The sequence below is a fragment of the Macrobrachium rosenbergii genome, chromosome 22 (genome assembly GCF_040412425.1).
Source record: "Macrobrachium rosenbergii isolate ZJJX-2024 chromosome 22, ASM4041242v1, whole genome shotgun sequence".
Taxonomy (NCBI): Eukaryota; Metazoa; Arthropoda; class Malacostraca; order Decapoda; family Palaemonidae; genus Macrobrachium; species Macrobrachium rosenbergii.
The window spans coordinates 46,398,671-46,418,390 of NC_089762.1; the positions used below are offsets into that span (position 1 = coordinate 46,398,671).

The following is a 19,720-nucleotide window of genomic DNA, read 5'->3' on the forward strand; positions in this document are numbered from 1 at the left end:
TAGTCAAATGACATTCCTACAAGCGAAAAGAAAAATCCCAAAAAATGAAACGAAAGCTCATGACTCAATGAATTACATCAATTAATTTTATTTCAATAATTTACTAATGTCAAAACACAATGTTTTAGCTCATTCAGGGAATATATTGTCCTCTTATTGTTTACTAAAATGAAGCTGTGATGAAATTTGACTCGCCTCGAACATACACCTTTTAACTGGTTGTTATGAATTCCTAATTCACTTAACGACAGTCTCCATGTATCAAAGAACCTTTGTGTGTCTTAACAATGTAATTCCTATTCGTCTTTTGCAAGAAATTAACGGGAAGACTTGGTGTCTCTCAAGTTCATTCATGATTATGTACCAAGCTACAAGCAAAGCTGAAGACCAACTTTATATCAGTGCTCACTCAAACAGAAAAGGAAGATTAAGGGACGGTCTTGCTGTGTGTGTGTGTGTGTGTGTGTGTGTGTGTGTGTGTGTGTGTGTGAGTGTGTGAGAGAGAGAGAGAGAGAGCATGTAAGACAGGCAAATGTCTCTTTTCATGAGAAAGAATGACTGAGAGACAATGGAAAAGCAATTTGTGTCTCGTAACATATTTGAAAATTTGTTGTCTAGATTGTTGAACCTAGAAATGAAACTATTTCCAGATTACGATTTACTCGTGCACTGAAAACACCGACATCCTTCTGCCGGAGAAGTATGGGTACATATCCTCACTAAATTACCCTCTTTAGATCATCCCCTCTATAAACGTGCGAGGAAGGAGAAATAGAATAGACCTTTAGGTAAAAGACCATTGCTTGTACCAGAGTGGAAATCTAAACTCCTGATATCTTGACACTTTAAACAGAGATCGTAGAGAGGAGTCGATGTCTTTAGCCGTTAGAATTGGTTAGCAATAATGCTATTGTGCTCATGTTATCGCCTAAGTAGTTATAGGTAATTCGATGTAAAAAAAAAAAAAAACATAGCCACAGGTAATGAATTTGGTGATGTAAACATTTACGCACATAATTTTAGATACTGCGGAATATAAAACGTTTTTTTTTAATTGACAGTAATCTTCTTACATTCCCCATCTTTTTCAGTTATGTTCATAATATTCTCTTGATTTCAGAGCAAACCAGTTCGGCAGTTCAAAAGAAAAAACGACCGTACCTGCTCAAGAGAAAAGCCCTCACGACGGGCTTCTTCGATTCCAAAAAAGAAGAGACCAAAGGTAAGGAAAGAGGAAAAAGAAATAAAAAAGAAATAATAATGACAGGCTGTTAAACTTTTCAGATTTGACTGAGTGAAAATCTGACTACTTCTATATGAATAACTACTGCCAAAATAGAAAAAAAATATATTTGATGACTTACCGAGACAAAATTGAAGAACAAGAAGAAGAAGAAGAAGAAGAAGAAGAAGAAGAAGAAGAAGAAGAAGAAGAAGAAGAAGAAGAAGAAGCTGGTGGAGACGTGGATAAGAAAGGAGAAGAGATATGGTGATTCATAGAGAAAGATATCTATTTGAAATTAATTTTCTTTTTATAACAAATCGATTTGGTTGTGAGATCTGACTGGTAAATGAACTCGAATTACTGAAAAGCGCAAAGTAAACAAGACTGGTTACATTATCGGACAGAAACATATCACTTGTTGGTAAGATAACGGAAAAATGGTGTCATTAGGTATGAAGATGAAAGTATTTTTACCGTTCAATGAAAAGTCAAACACAATGTTATGGACAATTTCAAAATTGACTAACATCTGGCCAAGTTTTCTTCAAGTCAGTGTCATTAGATAAACAAAAAGTTCAAGCCCAGTTTTAAAAACTTTCACCGTCTTGGATAAATTCAGTAGTTTTATCATGCTTAGCTTATTTTTTAACATTTTCATATTACTGCCGTAATATGAAAATGTCATTCTTGCCTTGAGGAATTTATCCTAACTTTTTTGGAAATAAAAACCAGTGAAATCTCTTTTTCCAGGCAAGAGCCCGATAACAAATCAAATAACCTTTTTGTCTCATGAAGGTCAAGAAAAATGAAAATTTGGAGTCATATTTGTCCAATGAAGGAACAGAAAAAGATAAGTAAAATGAAAAACCCCGGAACCTATTCCTAAAATAAGCGATGGCCTCACCAACCAAACTTGTTCCATCAAAGACCTACTGAACAGGTATACAAGGCTCGTTCTAATACCACAGGTATAAGGGAAGATGATATTGCCAACGACGATACTGCTAACGTATGGCTTGTTCTAATGGCGATCAAAATTTAAAACACCAGCTAATGAACTTTGGGAGAAGAGTTCGTTTTGAAAGTTTCTGAACATAAGTTCTTAGGGAATAGATAAACGGGCAAACAATTTTTATACACAGTATAAAATGGAATCTTGAATATCTTTAAATGCAAAACACTCAAGAATTCATGGAACACTTTGCATACATAATAAAACATTATATTCCATAACTCAATGTAAATACGTTTCTGAAAGAATGATTTATCACCTCATTACATACTTAAGCCCTCTGGTAGATTTCTCATTTCGGAAAATCACGTCATGAATTTTTGGAAAAGCGTACTTCATGAAAGTAACTCCCATAACAGGTACAATGGAAAGTTTTTTTTTTTTTATTGTGACAGCTTATGAAAGCCTGCACTGAGCGGGTTCAGATACACTGTAATTGATCTAAAAATGTTGGTACCTTGCCAAGGGGGTTATTTCCAGTATCTGTACAAACTTATGTTTGATTACCAGTTATTTGTCAGCCACAAGAAAATTACGTCCAGCTTCACTGACTAAAAGACTAAAAGACTAAAAGACCAATAGAAAAATGATGAGAACCAGAGGAGGAGCCACCGAGCGGGCTAGACGAGCATCGTCGTCAAAATGGCTGACATCCGTTTTAACGGTTTCATTTTTGAACGGACCATTGGCTGGGAGGAACGTGGTCCCCTGGCATTTCAAGGAGAGTGTAATTTTAACTTCCTTCATCTTTTCTATATTGACCATAGAATACCTGCTCCTGCTGCAGTGTTCGACTTTCGAGTCAGTTTTAAGTAGCTGCCTCCTTCCACTGACGCATTCCTTACAGAGTACAAATTTTGTTAAATACAAGAAATTTGAAACCGACTGTCATAGCAAAGCCTTTCAATGAAGTGAAAAGACAATGACACAAAACCAGCCAATCATATTTTTCTCTAAAGATGTCGAAGACGGTGACGACGAAAAGAGAGAGAGAGAGAGAGAGAGAGAGAGAGAGAGAGAGAAAAGTGGACGACAATCACACGTGTCAGAAATGGATCAGTCTCTCCTTCTGTCTATTTATGTAAACAAACGCAAACCCTTGAGATTCCTACTGTGGTTTGGCACCGTTACCCATAGTCGACATTTGGCAAGGGTACCAGAGCCATTAGATGGCGTATGAGAGGGCCACTGCTTTTCTTGCCCAGTGGTTAATTGTTATCTGTACACCTCCTTTTGTTATGCAGCACCGGAACACCCGTCCTGTCTGGGGCACATCAGCCTTACAAATATATACTCCACGTACACTTGAATACATTTGAAGAATAAGAACACTTCCAATGTACTAACTTTTGATTATATATATATATATATATATATATATATATATATATATATATATATATATATATATATATATATATATATATATATATTCCTTTTTATTTTAGGGTTAGATTAATATCTGTTCAACTACGTATCCACTTTCGATATAAGGCATTTTACAGCGACGGAAACGAGAAACAATCTTATTTGGAAGAACTCCTGTTCTCAGTGACAATTGGGACCTTTCCTATTGAATGTATTCCATCAATAATAATAATAATAATAATAATAATAATAATAATAATAATAATAATAATAATAATAATAATTGGAGAGAAGAAGAGAGAGCGAGACAGACTAAGAAGCCGAGCAATACCGAGCAGGTGGAAGTCAGAGTGGGCTCTCGAAAGTGAAGGCAAGCGAGATATCAGTCACAGCAGCAGCAGGAGGACGACTGCGGGCAACATATATCTTAGCGACGTAGCTGACAGACGAACACGTCTAATCGCTGACACCACGTGAAGCAGAATGAAATGAAAACCCCGTATTTTCCATTTAAAGTTTGTCTTTGCTCTACAGCTTCTAAAGAGGCGTTGTCCCTCCTTTTCCACCGGAATTCATTTATTAATTATTGACGTGCCTGTCGTTCCGTCTATCTGTCTGGCTCTCTATGTATCCGACAGTCCACTACAGTGAAAGTTCTTTGAAGCTGCTGTGCAATTTCAGTATCTTTCAAGATGAAGATGTGACTTCGTATATATTATGTTTCCGAGGTTGGACTCCTACATTTCACGTGGTGGCATCCAGGGAAACGTCTAAATGTAGTATTCAAAGAACAAAGACCAAATGGGAATTTAATCTTGGCAATAAGGTTTGAACACTACATACCAGTGACAGCATATATAACATATATACTGTACTTCCCTACTGACGCCGAATTTTACAAGAAGGTCAAGGTCATAAGAATATACAAGGGTCAAAGATCAAACAGGAATTTGTCAGTGCCTGGTTAGTTGTCTTTCAGAAAAACTTCTTGTTTCGTTAAGAGATTCAAATGGAAGAAAAAATCATTTCATTCTTGAAGAAATGAAATGCAAAATGTCTACGAATCAAATCCCTAGTTGCAAAGGTATCCGGATCTTTTTCAGTCTTGCCTGCTTCGATGTCTTTAGTCAGCTTTGAGTTAAAAATTGTTTGAAAAATATCTGTTTACCAGTCAGCACGCTCATGTGTCTATATTTTCACATCGACGAGAACGCAAAAGAAATGAATTTTACCTTATGAATCTGCGAAGGAGATGCCCAAAGAAATGATATGCCCCAAGAAATGATATGCCACAAGAAATGATACTAAAGCTTTTACTGAAATAATACCTTGAACTAGAACATTTCCTTACGTTACTTTTCCACACATTATATTGCTCCCCAAATCCCTAAGAATTATGACGTAAGTAAAACAACATCTAATTAGTCCCTGTATCCCTAGAAATTATCAGAAAGGCGCAAAACATATCACCTCAAGCCATACGTTCCGGTATTTTTACACAAACCACATCTAATTCATACTCAACTAAAATACAAAATGCGCAATCTACATTAAACACAAATATAAGTACAATACATCAAGAATATTACATAAACCTCTGTTACTTATAACGAAGGTAAAAACACATCCAGTGTTTTTATAATAATAATAATAATAATAATAATAATAATAATAATAATAATAATAATAATAATAATAATAATAATAATAATAATATCCTTTATTTCCGCTCAGGGACATACACATGGACTATACAAACACAATCCAAATCTAATTCATACATAACTAATACACATAACGCGCAATCTACATCCAATACATTCAAAACTATATAATACGTAAGAGAACAGTCAATCCACTTCTAATTCATACATATGTATAATGCATAAACGCGGGGTCAGCCACACATAACTCATGAATACCTGTATAGCCGAAGATCAATGTGCAAACTAAATCTAGTCATTCCACTCTACAATCCCTGACGAAGTCCGTCTCCCGCAGAAGGTGTCAACTGCGGGTTGGTGTTCGGCTTGTCGCTGACGCAATGTCTGGAGAACGAACGCAGCCGCTGTCGGGAGGCGGCCGAGAGAGCGGCTGCCGCCGCTGCCGCCACAGCGGCCGCTGCAGCTGCGGCGGCGGCTGCTGCCTCGGCTTCCAGCGGCACCGAAGAGACGGATCCTCCTCTGAGTCGGAAATCGTCCCACGCGGGATCTCAAGCCTCCTTTTCCTCGCTCATCGAAGGAACCAAACAGGTGAAAAACTTTCTGTTCAGTCCAGTAATGTTCTTGGTCTTACTTCTTCCCAGGACCCCACTCTAAAAATGTCTAACGTTCTTGGTCTTACTTCTTATTCAAACGTGCTTCTTAGAAATCAAGATATGTCTGCGATTTACTTTTCCAGACTCATGATACCCATGTAACTTGGCTGCGGGAGAAGCTAAGCCTTGCTATTTCAGTAATGACATAATGGCATTGACTGATACACTGTCACTAATGCGGTTGAGAGGCCAAGGAGTTACTTGGCTTTTCACCTTTTCAGGGGGTGGAGCCAAACGCACCCCGTCTCAGCACCTCCTTACTAAACGAAGTCACACCTTTATTATATAGCACTTTCAAAATAACTCTGCAACTCATCTGTGACAAAAAGATGACCTTGGTAAGGTGACGGTATAGGTAAATGGTGTTTTAGGGGTTGGTAACCCTTCACTGATTAATGCCTCACTAATTGCCACCAGCTCTCGGTCTCCCATTAGCCTTTCCCGAATGGGTAACATTAGGAATTTCAGAAAAAAAAAATTACCTCATAAACCAGCAGATATAGCCAGAAGAAAATTATTCGTATAATTTCCTTTACCAGGGTAGTTATTCATTTTTCCCACCAAATTCGTTAGTCCATTCACTTTAAAAAACAAAAAAAAACAAAAAAAACATTCGTTTTTCAGTCGACGACGGGTTCTCTAGAGAGTCTAAACCTGGAGAGGAAGAGACCAAGCCTTGTGGGGGGAGATCTTCTCCCGCCGGGGACCACTTCGACCGATCTCCTGACGGTGGAACCCAGTCCGCAAATTCCAAGCCTCCTCCACTCCTGCTTCAAACACCTCGAAACAAATGGCATGCATACCCTGGGTATCTTCCGGGTATCTTCCTCGAAAAAGAGAGTCAGACAGGTGGGTACCAGTAAGGCCTGTGACGCCAGTTTTAGTAGCCATAATCAATCAGTCAGTCAGTGAAGCTTTCTGACTGTAGCCTGACCGACGAGATAAATTCTCTCTCTCTCTCTCTCTCTCTCTCTCTCTCTCTCTCTCTCTCTCTCTCTCTCTCTCTCTCTGGGAGAAGTTGGTAAAAATTTCTCTTGATTCCATTTTAACAAAAATCACGAAAAGTAGAATATCTGGAACACTTAATAACCTAGTAATTATTAACTTCAAATATTTAGAAAAGAGGATTATTTTCTTACCATAGAATCTCTCCAACTGTGAATATGACTTTTTTTTCATTTGAAATACTTGTATAGGAACGGGTATAGGAAGGATTGCTAGCTTTGATTTTTAAAGACACTTTCCATCCATTTAGAAACATATCTGTTGATCCACTACAGTGTTTGTAAACGTTAATTTAAAATGCACTTTTTGCAATATATATATATATATATATATATATATATATATATATATATATATATATATATATATATATATATAATATATATATAATATGTATATGTATATATATATATATATATATATATATAATATATATATATATATATATATATATATATATATATATATATATATATATATATATATATATATATATATATATATATATATATATATATATATATTGCACCTGTTAACTGTTGTATTATACTGAATCAGTTACGAGAGGAGTTTGATAGTGGGCGGGAGGTTAATCTGAATGAGGACCATTGCCCCCATGACGTAGCCACACTCCTTAAGGAATTCTTCAGGGACCTGCCAGAGCCGCTGTTGACCAGGGAGCTCTACGAACCTTTAATAAAGACACAAAGTAAGAACCAAGTTTGTTTTAATAAAGACACAAAGTAAGAACCAAGTTTGTTTTTAATAAAGACACAAATTAAGAACCAAGTTTGTTTTTAATAAAGACACAAAGTAAGAACCAAGTTTGTTTTTAATAAAGACACAAAGTAACAACCAAGTTTGTTTTTAATAAAGACACAAAGTAAGAACCAAGTCTGCTTCCTTGTCTCCTGAAATCAATATCTTCTTGAGGTGTTGCTCCATTTGGTTGTACAAATCCTTCCCGAACTCATGAAAATAAGTAATATCCTTGGATAAATAGTTTCTCGTTGTTTGTATATCTATAACATTACTGGTTTTTGGTTCTGTTTTAAACTTTCACACAGAAATCCTTATCAATAATCATAATTTCCTCTTGAGGCCACTAAGTTTGTTTCATTTTTCCTTCCCGAACTCATGAAAATAAGTAATATCCTTGGCTAAACAGTTTTCCCGTTGTTTGCATATCTATAACATCACTGGTATTTGGTTCTGTTTTAAACTTTCTTACGGAAATCCTTATCAATAATCATAATTTCGTTTGAGGCCACTAAGTTTATTTAATTTTTCCAGTAGACAGCATTAATATCTCTGACCTCCAGTCTAGTAGGTGTCACTACACTGATTCCCCCTTTTCAGAGATACGGAATCGGAAACTGCAGTTTGAAGCATTGCAACACCTCATCCAACTTATGCCAACAGCCAACCGCGACACACTCCACTCACTCCTTAATTTTCTGACGGCGGTAGCGGAAAATTCAATTGACCAACACACGCAAACGGGTTAGTAGCCGTCTCAGCCCCAACCCCATCGTTGTGTTCTGGGGCTGAGGTCGTAGTGCTGTATAAGCAGAGATGTTGTTTTTCATGTGTTAATTTTTATTTTATAGGTTCCTTCAATTCCTAGAAAGGCAGTCATTTACTTTTCAGTTTTCCTTTTGTAACATATATAGCTTCTTTAGGCCTTGAACTCCAACCTGTTGGAATCATTTTAGAAACAATCTCAGATCTTAAAGTCATTCCTAGAAAGGCATTCATTTACTCTTCAGTTTTCTCCTCTTATAAAATATATAGCTTCTTTAAACGTGGAACTCTAACCTGTTGGAATCATTTTAGAAACAGTCTCAAATCTTAAAATCAAGTAAATCTGAAAAAAGAAAATCATGGTTTTAAAAGTCTTAAAACAGGTTCATTTCCTGTTCCCCCTAACTGACCCATCTTGAACCTTCCCACGCAAAAGAAACGTTTCCAAAATCTGACTCATTCCGCAGGTGAAACTTTACAAGGGAACAAGATGGACAGCAGTAACCTGGCTACTTTGTTCGCTCCCAACATCCTGCACATGGTCAAGCCGGGTACAGAGACCATGTCCACGACGGAGATGGCGGTCCACGCCGAAGAGAGGATAGACGTCATCAACGTGGTCAGGACCATGATCGACCACAGCAAAGAGCTGTTTGATGTACGGAGGCCATCTCTCTCTCTCTCTCTCTCTCTCTCTCTCTCTCTCTCTCTGTCTCTCTGCATTCACTTCACGATAATTTTGTGACGCCAGTTTTCGTAGTCATACATCAAACAATCAGTTCATGATATTATCTTTAAAAGCAAAACGTCCAGGCTCATAGAATATACTCTCACATCTTAACATCATGGCCACTGATGAAGTTTATCATAAATTGTGATTTTTATTCTTGTGAAAATTTACGAAGTTATGTAATCTGGCCACTGGCGCCGGATGTAATAAATCACTTATTTGCCAGAAGAGTGACATAACTCAATAATTGCTATTTTTCAGGAGGAGCAATTTAAAGTTTAAAACTCTCCATATTCTCTATAGTGTAATTAGTGACATGTCATGCCCTCTAGCAATTAGTATTAGAAATACAAATAAGACGATTTTACCACAATATTGAACAAAGAACGGGTTATCTGCTGGTATCAGTAACTCAAAAAAACACATTTTTTGAGTTGTGTCACTTCTGGCAAATGAGTGATAAGTCCTTAGTCATAGATAAGGAAAAAGAGGAAAAATTAACATTGGCATCAATATGTCCCAAAGATTGCTCTTAGATTATGTCAGACGAGATGAAAGCCTAACAACCCAGAAGAGTCTTATTCTACGTCTGTCTTCCAGGTCTCGAGCGACTTACTGGACGAGATGTACCAGCACATCATGGACACCCATCCAGAGGCCCTGGACGTCCTTCTGAGGCGCCGTTGCACCGGACCTGACGAGTAAGTCGTTTGCGTGTTCTCGTCAGCGTCTCAAATGTTTATGAATGATGAATTTGATCGTTATTTCTCTACCGCTTAAAAAAAAAAACTCATAAGCCGCTTTATGGAAGCTTACTACACAAGTGTTTTTAAATTACTTTTTTTTTTTACCGCAACTTTACACCAACATTTTGACCTCTATTTAAAGAGCTTCTGTAATCACAGCTATATTTTGGCCTCTATTTAAAGAGCTTCTGTAATCACTGCTACATTTTGGCCTCTGTTTAAAGAGCTTCTGTAATCACTGCTACATTTTGACCTCTATTTAAAGAGCTTCTGTAATCACTACTAAGATACCTTAATAACAGATTTTCTCTTACATTTCTTCATCTTTTAAGAGGCTGAAGCTTAAAAAGCTTTCTTTGGTCTTCATTGCTCGCAATGTCATGTACCTTATGGAAACATTTTACTCCACGAACCTACCATGGAACAGAATAAAATTCCAGGAAAGCAGACGTCAAAACAAATCATGCAAAATGGACTCGGAAGTAAAACGATATTGTAAAACGCACAAATTTTGTTCAAACCTTAAGCGTTTTGCATAACTTACTATCAGTGGACCACCTAACTATTATCAGAGATGATAAGTTGAAGTAATAAATGGAAAAGAACAAATAATAAAAAATCGTTCTATACTACGTGACCACAAAACACCAAAATGAACAAAGTAAGGGAAGGGATAACGTTTTTCAAAAATCTTAAATGGAGGATCATACCAACTACATCATTTATAATTTATAAGGATTCATGACTGAAGAAGTCGTATTTCGGGGTAGAGTGGCTGTCACATCAGTTTCATCAAACAACCACTGTTATATCAAACTGATATAAAGTTATGTTCTGGATAAACTGTTAGGGAAATTATGCTTACTGTAAGTTATTCCAAGAATAGGGCCCTCACTACATGCGTTGCGGATTTACTGCTGAAATGAGATAATCTCCAAAAACCCTAATTGTCGTTTTTCCTTTCTCTCCATCTTCTGACGCCGCAGAAGACGCCCGGCAAAAATACCTTTGCGCATCCGGCTCTTCAAAATGAAACGACACCGATTTTTATGATTTTTCAGTTTTCCCTCTTCTTTTATTGCAACCTTCATTTTGGTCCTTTGTTTTCCGTCAACTGAGATTATTCTCATGTTAGCTGACGTGCTGTTTTAGTTTATGTGGTTGGTAACTATCAGCAGCCTCTATATCGAGAAAAACCAATCTTGTTTACCTCACGAGTACTGTACTTGTTTCGTCCAGCGTTGTTTATTGTTCACATTCAAGTGCCTGTGAGAATGTGGGGTGTATACTGATACATTTTTGTCTGCGCAAATAATCAACAATCTTTGTATGATGCTGTTTAAATCATATTAAAGTAGTTTTAAGTATTTTAGTATAAGGCAGGATATCATCCACTGGATACTTATTCTACTGAGCTTAGTGTTCGAATTAGGCTACGGAAAATGACAAATATTACTGTGTGAGGATAACCACTGCTATTCCTGCCTAAGGATGAGGAAAATATCCTTGAGTAAGGATGAGGAAAATTAATGATATCCTTGAGTAAGGATCAGGAAAATTAGCGATATCCTCCCTGCATATGGGAACTAGTAATTACAAATATTCTTTTTTTATATAAGAATAAGGATGAGGGTAATTATTGAAATATTTCTCGCGCGAGAAAAAGTTCACTTAATGGAAACCAGAACTTAGTTTGCCCTCTACAAGACCACGATACTGCCACTATTTCAAAATGACCGTTGTGATGTTTTATGCCTTCGATCGCTCGTCTTTCTTGTCTAATCAGTTATTTGGTTATTTCCGATGGATGACTGCGAAATTAAAGCCCGAAAAAAATACCTTCCTATCCGTTCGTCATCTGTCTTTGGCCAGTCGTGTCAGCATTATTACAATTCCCTTCATTTTATTTTGTTACTTATTTTTTTTTTGTTCTGAACCATCTACAGGAGCACTGGCATTTGCGTAAGTTTCAAAGATTCTTCTACCTTTTGTATTGTAAGATTCAGTACAGTAGTTTTAGTGGGTTATACAACACGGGTAAAATGCTGTATTTCTTTCACTGAATTTCTTTACATTCACCAAAACTGTTTATTGGCGAATTTAACTTTGCTTCTCATTAAAAGAAATGTATATGAGAAGCATACATTTAACTAACAGTATCATGTTATATCATTTAATCGGTACATTTAGTTATATGTAGGTCAACCCAAGGTTATTTCTGACACTCACTATAGCATTATATGAACAGACGGAAAAATTACCATGTTATACGATTAAAATCATAAAAAGAATATTTTACCAAAAACTTGCACGTTGAAACTGTTTTGAGAAGAATTTTACAAAAACAAATTAAATAAACAAAATTAAAATATCGAAGTGTTGACTGGAAAGGACTACCTACTATCTACAGTAATTTGCCTTAGCATGAACATTTTATTAAATGTTATATCTACGGCATTCTACTTTTCGATACGTGATCATCTGTCAGCAGACATCACCTAAATTTCTGAATGAAAACTAAACCTAACTGAGATTCAGACGGTGTTTCTGCACAAGGATAAATTACCTACTAGCTCACCCATCAACAGCCAATAATGCTGGCAAATTTAGACTTTGCAGCGTTCCGTTCCTGGAGACATGTCACTTTTCTGGGCATAAAGTGGCCTCTCTCTCTCTCTCTCTCTCTCTCTCTCTCTCTCTCTCTCTCTCTCTCTCTCTCTCTGTGTGTGTGATGTGTCATTTATTGAGTACTAGTTTCCTAAATCTTTGCATTTCTCTCTCTCTCTCTCTCTCTCTCTCTCTCTCTCTCTCTCTCTCTCTCTCTCTCTCTCTCTCTCTGTCCTGTGTCATTTATTAAGTGTATCCAAAATCTTTGCATTTCTCTCTCTCTCTCTCTGCTGTGTCATTTATTGAGTACTAGTAGTTTCCTAAACCTTTGCATTTCTCTCTCTCTCTCTCTCTCTCTCTCTCTCTCTCTCTCTCTCTCTCTCTCTCTGTGCTGTGTCATTTACTGAGTACTAGTATACTAAACTTTTTTCTCTCTCTCTCTCTCTCTCTCTCTCTCTCTCTCTCTCTCTCCTCTTCTAGACAACTTGGCCGCCTCACTGTATATCCACTGTGACAAATGTTTAGCGATTGCTCAAGTGTACCCAGTACAATCGCCACTGACAATGCGGTGAGATTTATACCGCATGATATCATCTCAGTCTAGTCCTATGACTGAGCTGTCAAGGAAAAAAATGTGTCGTTAACAACAGATTTATTTCATAACAGACAGCGTCGTTCCCAGCTGTCTTTTCTCCTGATCGTTCATCCTTGTGAAAACACCAAATATAAAAAAAAAAAAAAAAAAAAAACGAAAAATCTTTTTTAATCAATAATATGAAAAGCCAATTCATAACCCGGACAAAATTTTCTATGAAATACATCTTTTCTGTTCCAGGGTTTTCAGAATTTTAATCAATATCGTCTAAGTTTTTCCTTTATAGAATCCTATAAATAACTTGTTGATAATCTATGCAGAAAAACGATCCTGTTCGTTACTGGTCGCATTTCCGTCACGTTTTCAACAGACGGATCATTTCAAGACCTTTTGTAATGTATTCATTTAAAGTATTGCATCGCAAATCTACTTGGATATAATTTGCTGAATAAATTCAACTGTCCTACCTAAACCCTCGATCGGCAAATCGGAAGAGGCATTAGTACACAGATAAAATAACTGTTCCTTTTCCCATCATGGACAGTATAAATTTCTAGTAATTTTTATGGTCTTCTTTCTATACTTAACCACTTATTCAAAATCAACAATGGACAGCAGGCTAGATAAAAGCGCCACTCGAATGACAGTGGATGACGAAGAGAGAGAGAGAGAGAGAGAGAGAGAGAGAGAGAGAGAGAGAGAGAGAGAGAGAGAGAGAGAGAGAGAGGCCGTGTATAAATAATCTACCAAGGCAAAACTTTGTACCTAACAAGTAAATTCTTTCAGAAGATATTACTCTTGATATGCAGCAGTCCTCTTAAGAAAATGGTTTGTTCAGCCAATGAACTGTTGATGTTTAATCATGTCGAATACTTCAGTGAAAAGTATCCTTCTATTCTCGCTGAAAACAAACCATTTACGTAAAATTGTACAATCTGGTTTGTATTTAGGAAAGCATTCCTTAGTTGAATAATATGTGACTAATGTAGCTCATGTGCTAATGAAACTAATTGACCTAACGTAGAATTTCTTTTGCTTAACTCTTCTGCCATAAAATGCTCACTGCTGCATCTATGTTAAAACCTAACTTGTAGAGGATTTTAATTCCTTTGGCTAAATATTTCTGTAGATTAAGTCATTGACTGAAATCTTAAATCTTAATATTTCTTTGGTGCTGTTCAAAATGTGAAAAAAATTATTTATTTCATTTCTATGCGGCATGAAACTTTGAGTCTATCCCCGATCCATTTTTTAGTGATTCTGTTCAAGTTAGTTGTTATTTAGTTGCACTTATAACACTTGAATTTCACTCTAATTTCACTCTAATGGCAAAGATGATTCATCTTTGAGAGGCCTCTTTTTTACCTGATTATTCATATGGCTAGTTGTCTTGTAAATAAGGTTCAGCCTTATGAATGCTATTCCATCTTTGCTAGAAAATTAATCTGTTTAATTATCTTCCCCTTGACTATTAGCTCTGTGTAACTTGATATAGCATTGCTCCTTTATTTTTCGTTTCGCCTTCAATAGTCTTACACTTAGTCGTCTCGCCATAGAACTAACCAGCTTTTTTTTTCTTTGCTTTGCTTAATTCCCTGAAGTCGAGGTCAGCACCTACAGGAGCTGTTAGCAAGCTTATTGGCACCTCACCGGCCTCAGAGCTGTCCCTCTAACGTGTAAGTAGCTCTTAGTGCTTTTGCTAAAACCCACACCTTCGTCTCATTCCAATTCTTGAAAATCGTCGACCATCATCGCTTTACAACACCAACAAGATAAAAAAAAAAAAAAAACTGAAGTGGTCATTCTACACACAGGTGAATTCTTGCCATATTACCAAGTATGACACATCTGTGATCAGGAACGCCCTAGAAACATGGAAACCATAAAATATGAATTTGAGAGGGATAGTTCTCTATAGGAAATGGTACTTCATAGTAGGCTAGCCAATGGCAAAAGCACCCTGTAATTCAAAAGCTACCATGAGAGAAACAGACATAGGACCCCTTCAAGGCTGACCATGATCCTTTTCCTCTGCCTACTACCTACACAGAAAAGTATGGCATTATTTCCTCATACATTTGACAACATTTCGCTGACAGTGCAATTCCCCTCTCAGTTTGGTTTGATGTGCCTGCAGATGGTATGTTTCTATCCAAGGCTTTCATCAATTGGCATCAGCTCCCCAAATCTCCTCATCCTCTCAAAAATCCAGTCATCTACTCATGGTGCCTCTGATCTGTGTCAAATCATTCACTTTAACCAATACCCACACTTTTCTTTCCAAGGTGGGGTCTGTGTTTGTAACATCAAAACACCTCTAACAGACTTGTGGATCTTCGTTCTCCTCTTCACAGGACAATTTTGGTAAAAATTTCTCTTCACACACTTCTAACTTTACTTATTCCCTCTTTTTTGAAATTGTTCATCTAATTCCACTGACCAAGTTTTTTGGACTACCTTACTTTATGCCATAAGTCTGCTAACATAACACCCACATGCTGAAATTCTCCGTCAAAACTTCACAGCCCCATTCTTCTCATACTAGTTTGGAAGGAATTGAGGCTCCCACATATACAGGTACCAATGGGGTGGAACAGTTTTTTTTATTCTCCAATGCGCAATCCTGATGGTTATGCACATATATCCATTATTCTTGCACTTTTCCGTACCCTAGATCTTTCTAACTACTACAACACTCCTTCCCGACCTGGGTCTTCAGATAACTGAATCATTTTTCAACTTTAACCTTTGCACCTCCCCCACTTATTACTTCCTGAGAAACAATTACTTCCCAGAGGGCTACAAGGCTTTCTGCTTGCTTCTTTTATACGTGAAACTCTAACTTGTGGAGCTTAATGCTTGTGAGTCTTAAACCTAAATAATGTTCTCTCCTTTACTCATGGTTCAAGTGCTTCTTCTCCTCTGCACTGTCATCATACTGCTTAACTTCTACCAGAATATTCTTAATCTTAAACAACTTGAATTCAACTCTTTTTGGACTTCAGGTATTACTTTCTTAAGACAAGATCTATCCACGTACTTTGCTATCTTGCTGACCCTTTTGTCACTGTTCTCGATACCTTTAAAGACTTGGAATGTTTGGCGTACAGTTCCTTAGCCAAATTTCTTACTTAAGAATTTACTCCCGTTTTAGCATTTTTCACTTCATATGTAACTCCTCTTCACTCTCTGTTGGTGGTGTAACACCTGCCCCTTTCCTTATTCCATATGGTGTTATTTAAGTTATATTATTTCACCTACTCCTTGGCCCTTCTTTATCTTTCGCAGTCTGCCTCTTCTCTTCCTCATATTTTTGTCCAAGTTCCAAAACTCCATAATTCTTTCATCTACAAGATGTTTTCTACTGCTCTTCCATCACCAGTTAACTCTGATCTTATGAGTTCATCTTAATGAAGATTTTGTAACAGTAAAATTCACTGGCTCCAAAGCACAATTGCACTTACTACTCTGTGACCTTTTCATCCAAATCAATTATTAATTTCCATGAAAAATATAAGCGAGCCAGATTTCCGTAAACTATTTCAAGGTTAAAGTTACTTCAAACTTGTTTTGAAGAGGATATAAATCATACTGCGTTGTCTACCTTCAATGAAAATTGAATCTGTTGCACCTTCATCCAAGTTTTTAAAGCTTCACAGTACTGCTCTCATATATGGGGTGCTTAATCTCTTACCCCTATTTCTCCCTGCAGCACATCATCTGTCTCTACTCATTTGGCACTCCTTTAGACACACTTTGTCGAGCTCAAGGGAAGAGTTATTCTGCCAAACAGACAGACCCACAAAACTTCTCAGGCCACTCATGCTATTTTTCACTCTGTGGAGATCAGTAATCCTCAGATTGCAAGGTTCAGAAAAATGCCTCTTTTCTTCTGTTCTCAAGTTTGCAACTCGCTTTCCACTCCTGCTTTCTTGAACTGTAACCTTTCATCCTTAATAAAACAGATGTACTGTTCACTCAGTGGTAAAGATCCACCTTCTCCATACCCAACTGTATCCTATTTCTCGCTTTCATCAGGCTAGGGCTATGTAGGTGCCATTTGACTACAAGGATCATCTAACCTGCCTCTTCTTAAGAAGTGCCCAAGAAAGATCAAGTATGATGTGATACGCTGCTTCTTTAAATTAGGATTTGCTAAATCAGAATGTGTGTGTTGCTGCTTGTAATAGCTGGATCATCCCAGGTATGATATCTAACTGTTTTATGCCACATGATTACAGTTACTTAATATTCCCCCTTGCACTGTTCCAGTCTCTGGGCTTTGGCCGTGGGTCTGAATTGCCTTGACTAAGGCTGCTCTTCAGAATACTTTCTTTTGCTTATTACTTTTTTTTTTACTTACAATTGTTTTTTCTGGTTTTATATTTGTATTTTCATGTGAATAATTATATATATATATATATATATATATATATATATATATATATATATATATATATATATATATATATATATATTTATATGTTATGTTAATAAAAGAACGACCTGGAAGTTCACCCTACCCCTTCAACCAGTTCCATGACAACAGTAATCACATAATGAATAACAATTATATTTCGCAATCAAACAATGATGAAACCTCTGACTAGATAGTTTATCTCAATCATATGCAATGTAAGAAACATCTGATAATTAACAAAAATCCCTCTAATAAATAACAATTTCATTCTCTAACAATTCTGGATATTACATATCTAAACTGAAGCAGTAATAGATAATGAGCGAGATGTTTCCATGGCAACAAATTTTCCAAATCTCCAACGACACCCATCGAAAATAAATAATCAACTGGAGGGGTGAATTAACGATGTTTTATCAAATATCCTCAAATTCAGTCGGCACCCCTCATTAAACTATCCTTTCAAAGGACATGAAGAAACATACAAATCTTCTCAACTTCCTTCATCATCAAGAAATACTTTGGCATTCTTTTGTTTTTCATTTTTCATGAGAATCTGAAACATCATCATCATCTAGAATGTCCCTTGCTCGTGAAGAAGGAGCCCATTTGACATGAACCCAGTTGGGCGAAAGCCCATTGACAAAGTCTGTTTATATATTTCAGGAGAATGTCTTCTAAGAGAACCCGTTGATGAGAAACCTAGCATGACCTTTTCACACGAAACAAGATCATGGGATGTTTGTTACTTTCATGGTGAAGACTTGGCCGGATATGGCTACCTAACGTAAAAGGGGGATTAAGTGATTGATTGACTGGTTGGGTTCTGTAGACTGGCGTTATACAGCAATGGTTGTCGACGCCGAAGTATACGGATGAGGGGCCTCTTTGAATGTGCTAATCGAGGTGCGTTCCATTTGCGTGGCTTTGATGGCTTAGTTCTCAAAGAAAAAAGTGCTTTTGCTTGTTCTCAAAACAGGAAAACAAACAGCTTTATTGGCAGATTTTAAACGGGCTTTGTTATCAATATTGGCTTTACACTCAACTGGGTGGTTACCAGGTTTGCATCTCCAATCTGACAAGCGCGAGAATGATTTCACTTGACATTTTTGACATCTTTTTAAACCTCTGTTTCATCTGCTTCTTTATCTAATCTTTAGTCTAATGTTGGTTCAAAATATAATGGATGCTATGAAACTCGCTGGTAACGGTTGTTTGTCCATTACAAGACATTAGAAGAAAATCAGCTTTAGTAACTTTCTTAATCTGCATTTTATTATTATAAAATTATGAAAGCAAAATTCTAAAAATATAATATAGGCTACTCTATCTGCTTTTCAAGGCAATTCAGCTTACTTCTAAGTAAAAGCCTTAGTTTACAGATATGATGCAAGAAACAGTTACAAGGCTTAGAGGAGAGGCGGGGAGAACGAGTAACAATCGCCTCTGTGAAATTCCTCCACTCAAATATTTCCTGCGTTAATTCTTCACGAAAACACCGTTTCACATCGAGTTCTCTTGTCCTTCCAATAATAACTTCACTAGCAGAATTAACTTTCCCTTACGTTTCTATCAAAGAAGTTTCCCATCGGTAGTTAGCTTTAGTACGGTAGTTTGTGTGTTGTCTTGTGCTTGTCTGTCATAAATTCTGACGCACTTTGGCGGTGTCAAGGAAAATTGAAAAGAATTGCTGTTAAAATGGCTTTTTACGATTTTAGCATTTATGAATCAGGTTGCATGAATACCACTGAATGAAGTTTTGAGAAACTTGCTAAACATAGAATTTTCGATGCAAAATTGTATCTAAAAACTGCAAAATCAGAAATCAAGTAAAATATGAAAACTCAGGGTAATGAATTTTGGCGAAAAAATCTTAAAAATTATGGAAATATGGAAAACAGACCAGCAACAAGATTATGAAAGAAAGCGGGTAAATGAGGGGTATTCTCAAATTAAAAGTATAAAAAAATGCCTACATAGTAAGGATAAGGGGTACATGTTTCCCTTAACAAGAATGTTTCCAAAGCAAAGAGGGCGGTGGCCACTGCCATATTCATGCTTGAACAGATGAATCCAGTATGAGGCCAGTGTGCAGAAAACATCCACAATATAGCCGTTTCATATGTATACACAAGCACTAGCGGATCCAGGGGGGGGGGGACTTGGACACG

General features: G+C 36.8%; 2 protein-coding genes across 3 annotated transcripts in view; one reads left to right on the forward strand and one right to left on the reverse strand.

The window, feature by feature from the left end:
- LOC136850838 (uncharacterized) overlaps positions 1-19,720 on the reverse strand; it is a 315,712-nt gene that overhangs the window by 271,836 nt on the left and 24,156 nt on the right. The gene's annotated exons all lie outside the window — the stretch shown is intronic.
- Positions 1-19,720, forward strand: part of RhoGAP102A (Rho GTPase activating protein at 102A) — a 102,224-nt gene that overhangs the window by 76,900 nt on the left and 5,604 nt on the right. Inside the window, 8 exon segments of the mRNA XM_067124858.1 lie at positions 1,121-1,222; positions 5,607-5,857; positions 6,547-6,771; positions 7,486-7,636; positions 8,287-8,430; positions 8,919-9,109; positions 9,782-9,882; positions 14,731-14,805. Of these exon segments, the coding sequence (XP_066980959.1) occupies positions 1,121-1,222; positions 5,607-5,857; positions 6,547-6,771; positions 7,486-7,636; positions 8,287-8,430; positions 8,919-9,109; positions 9,782-9,882; positions 14,731-14,805 (1,240 nt within the window).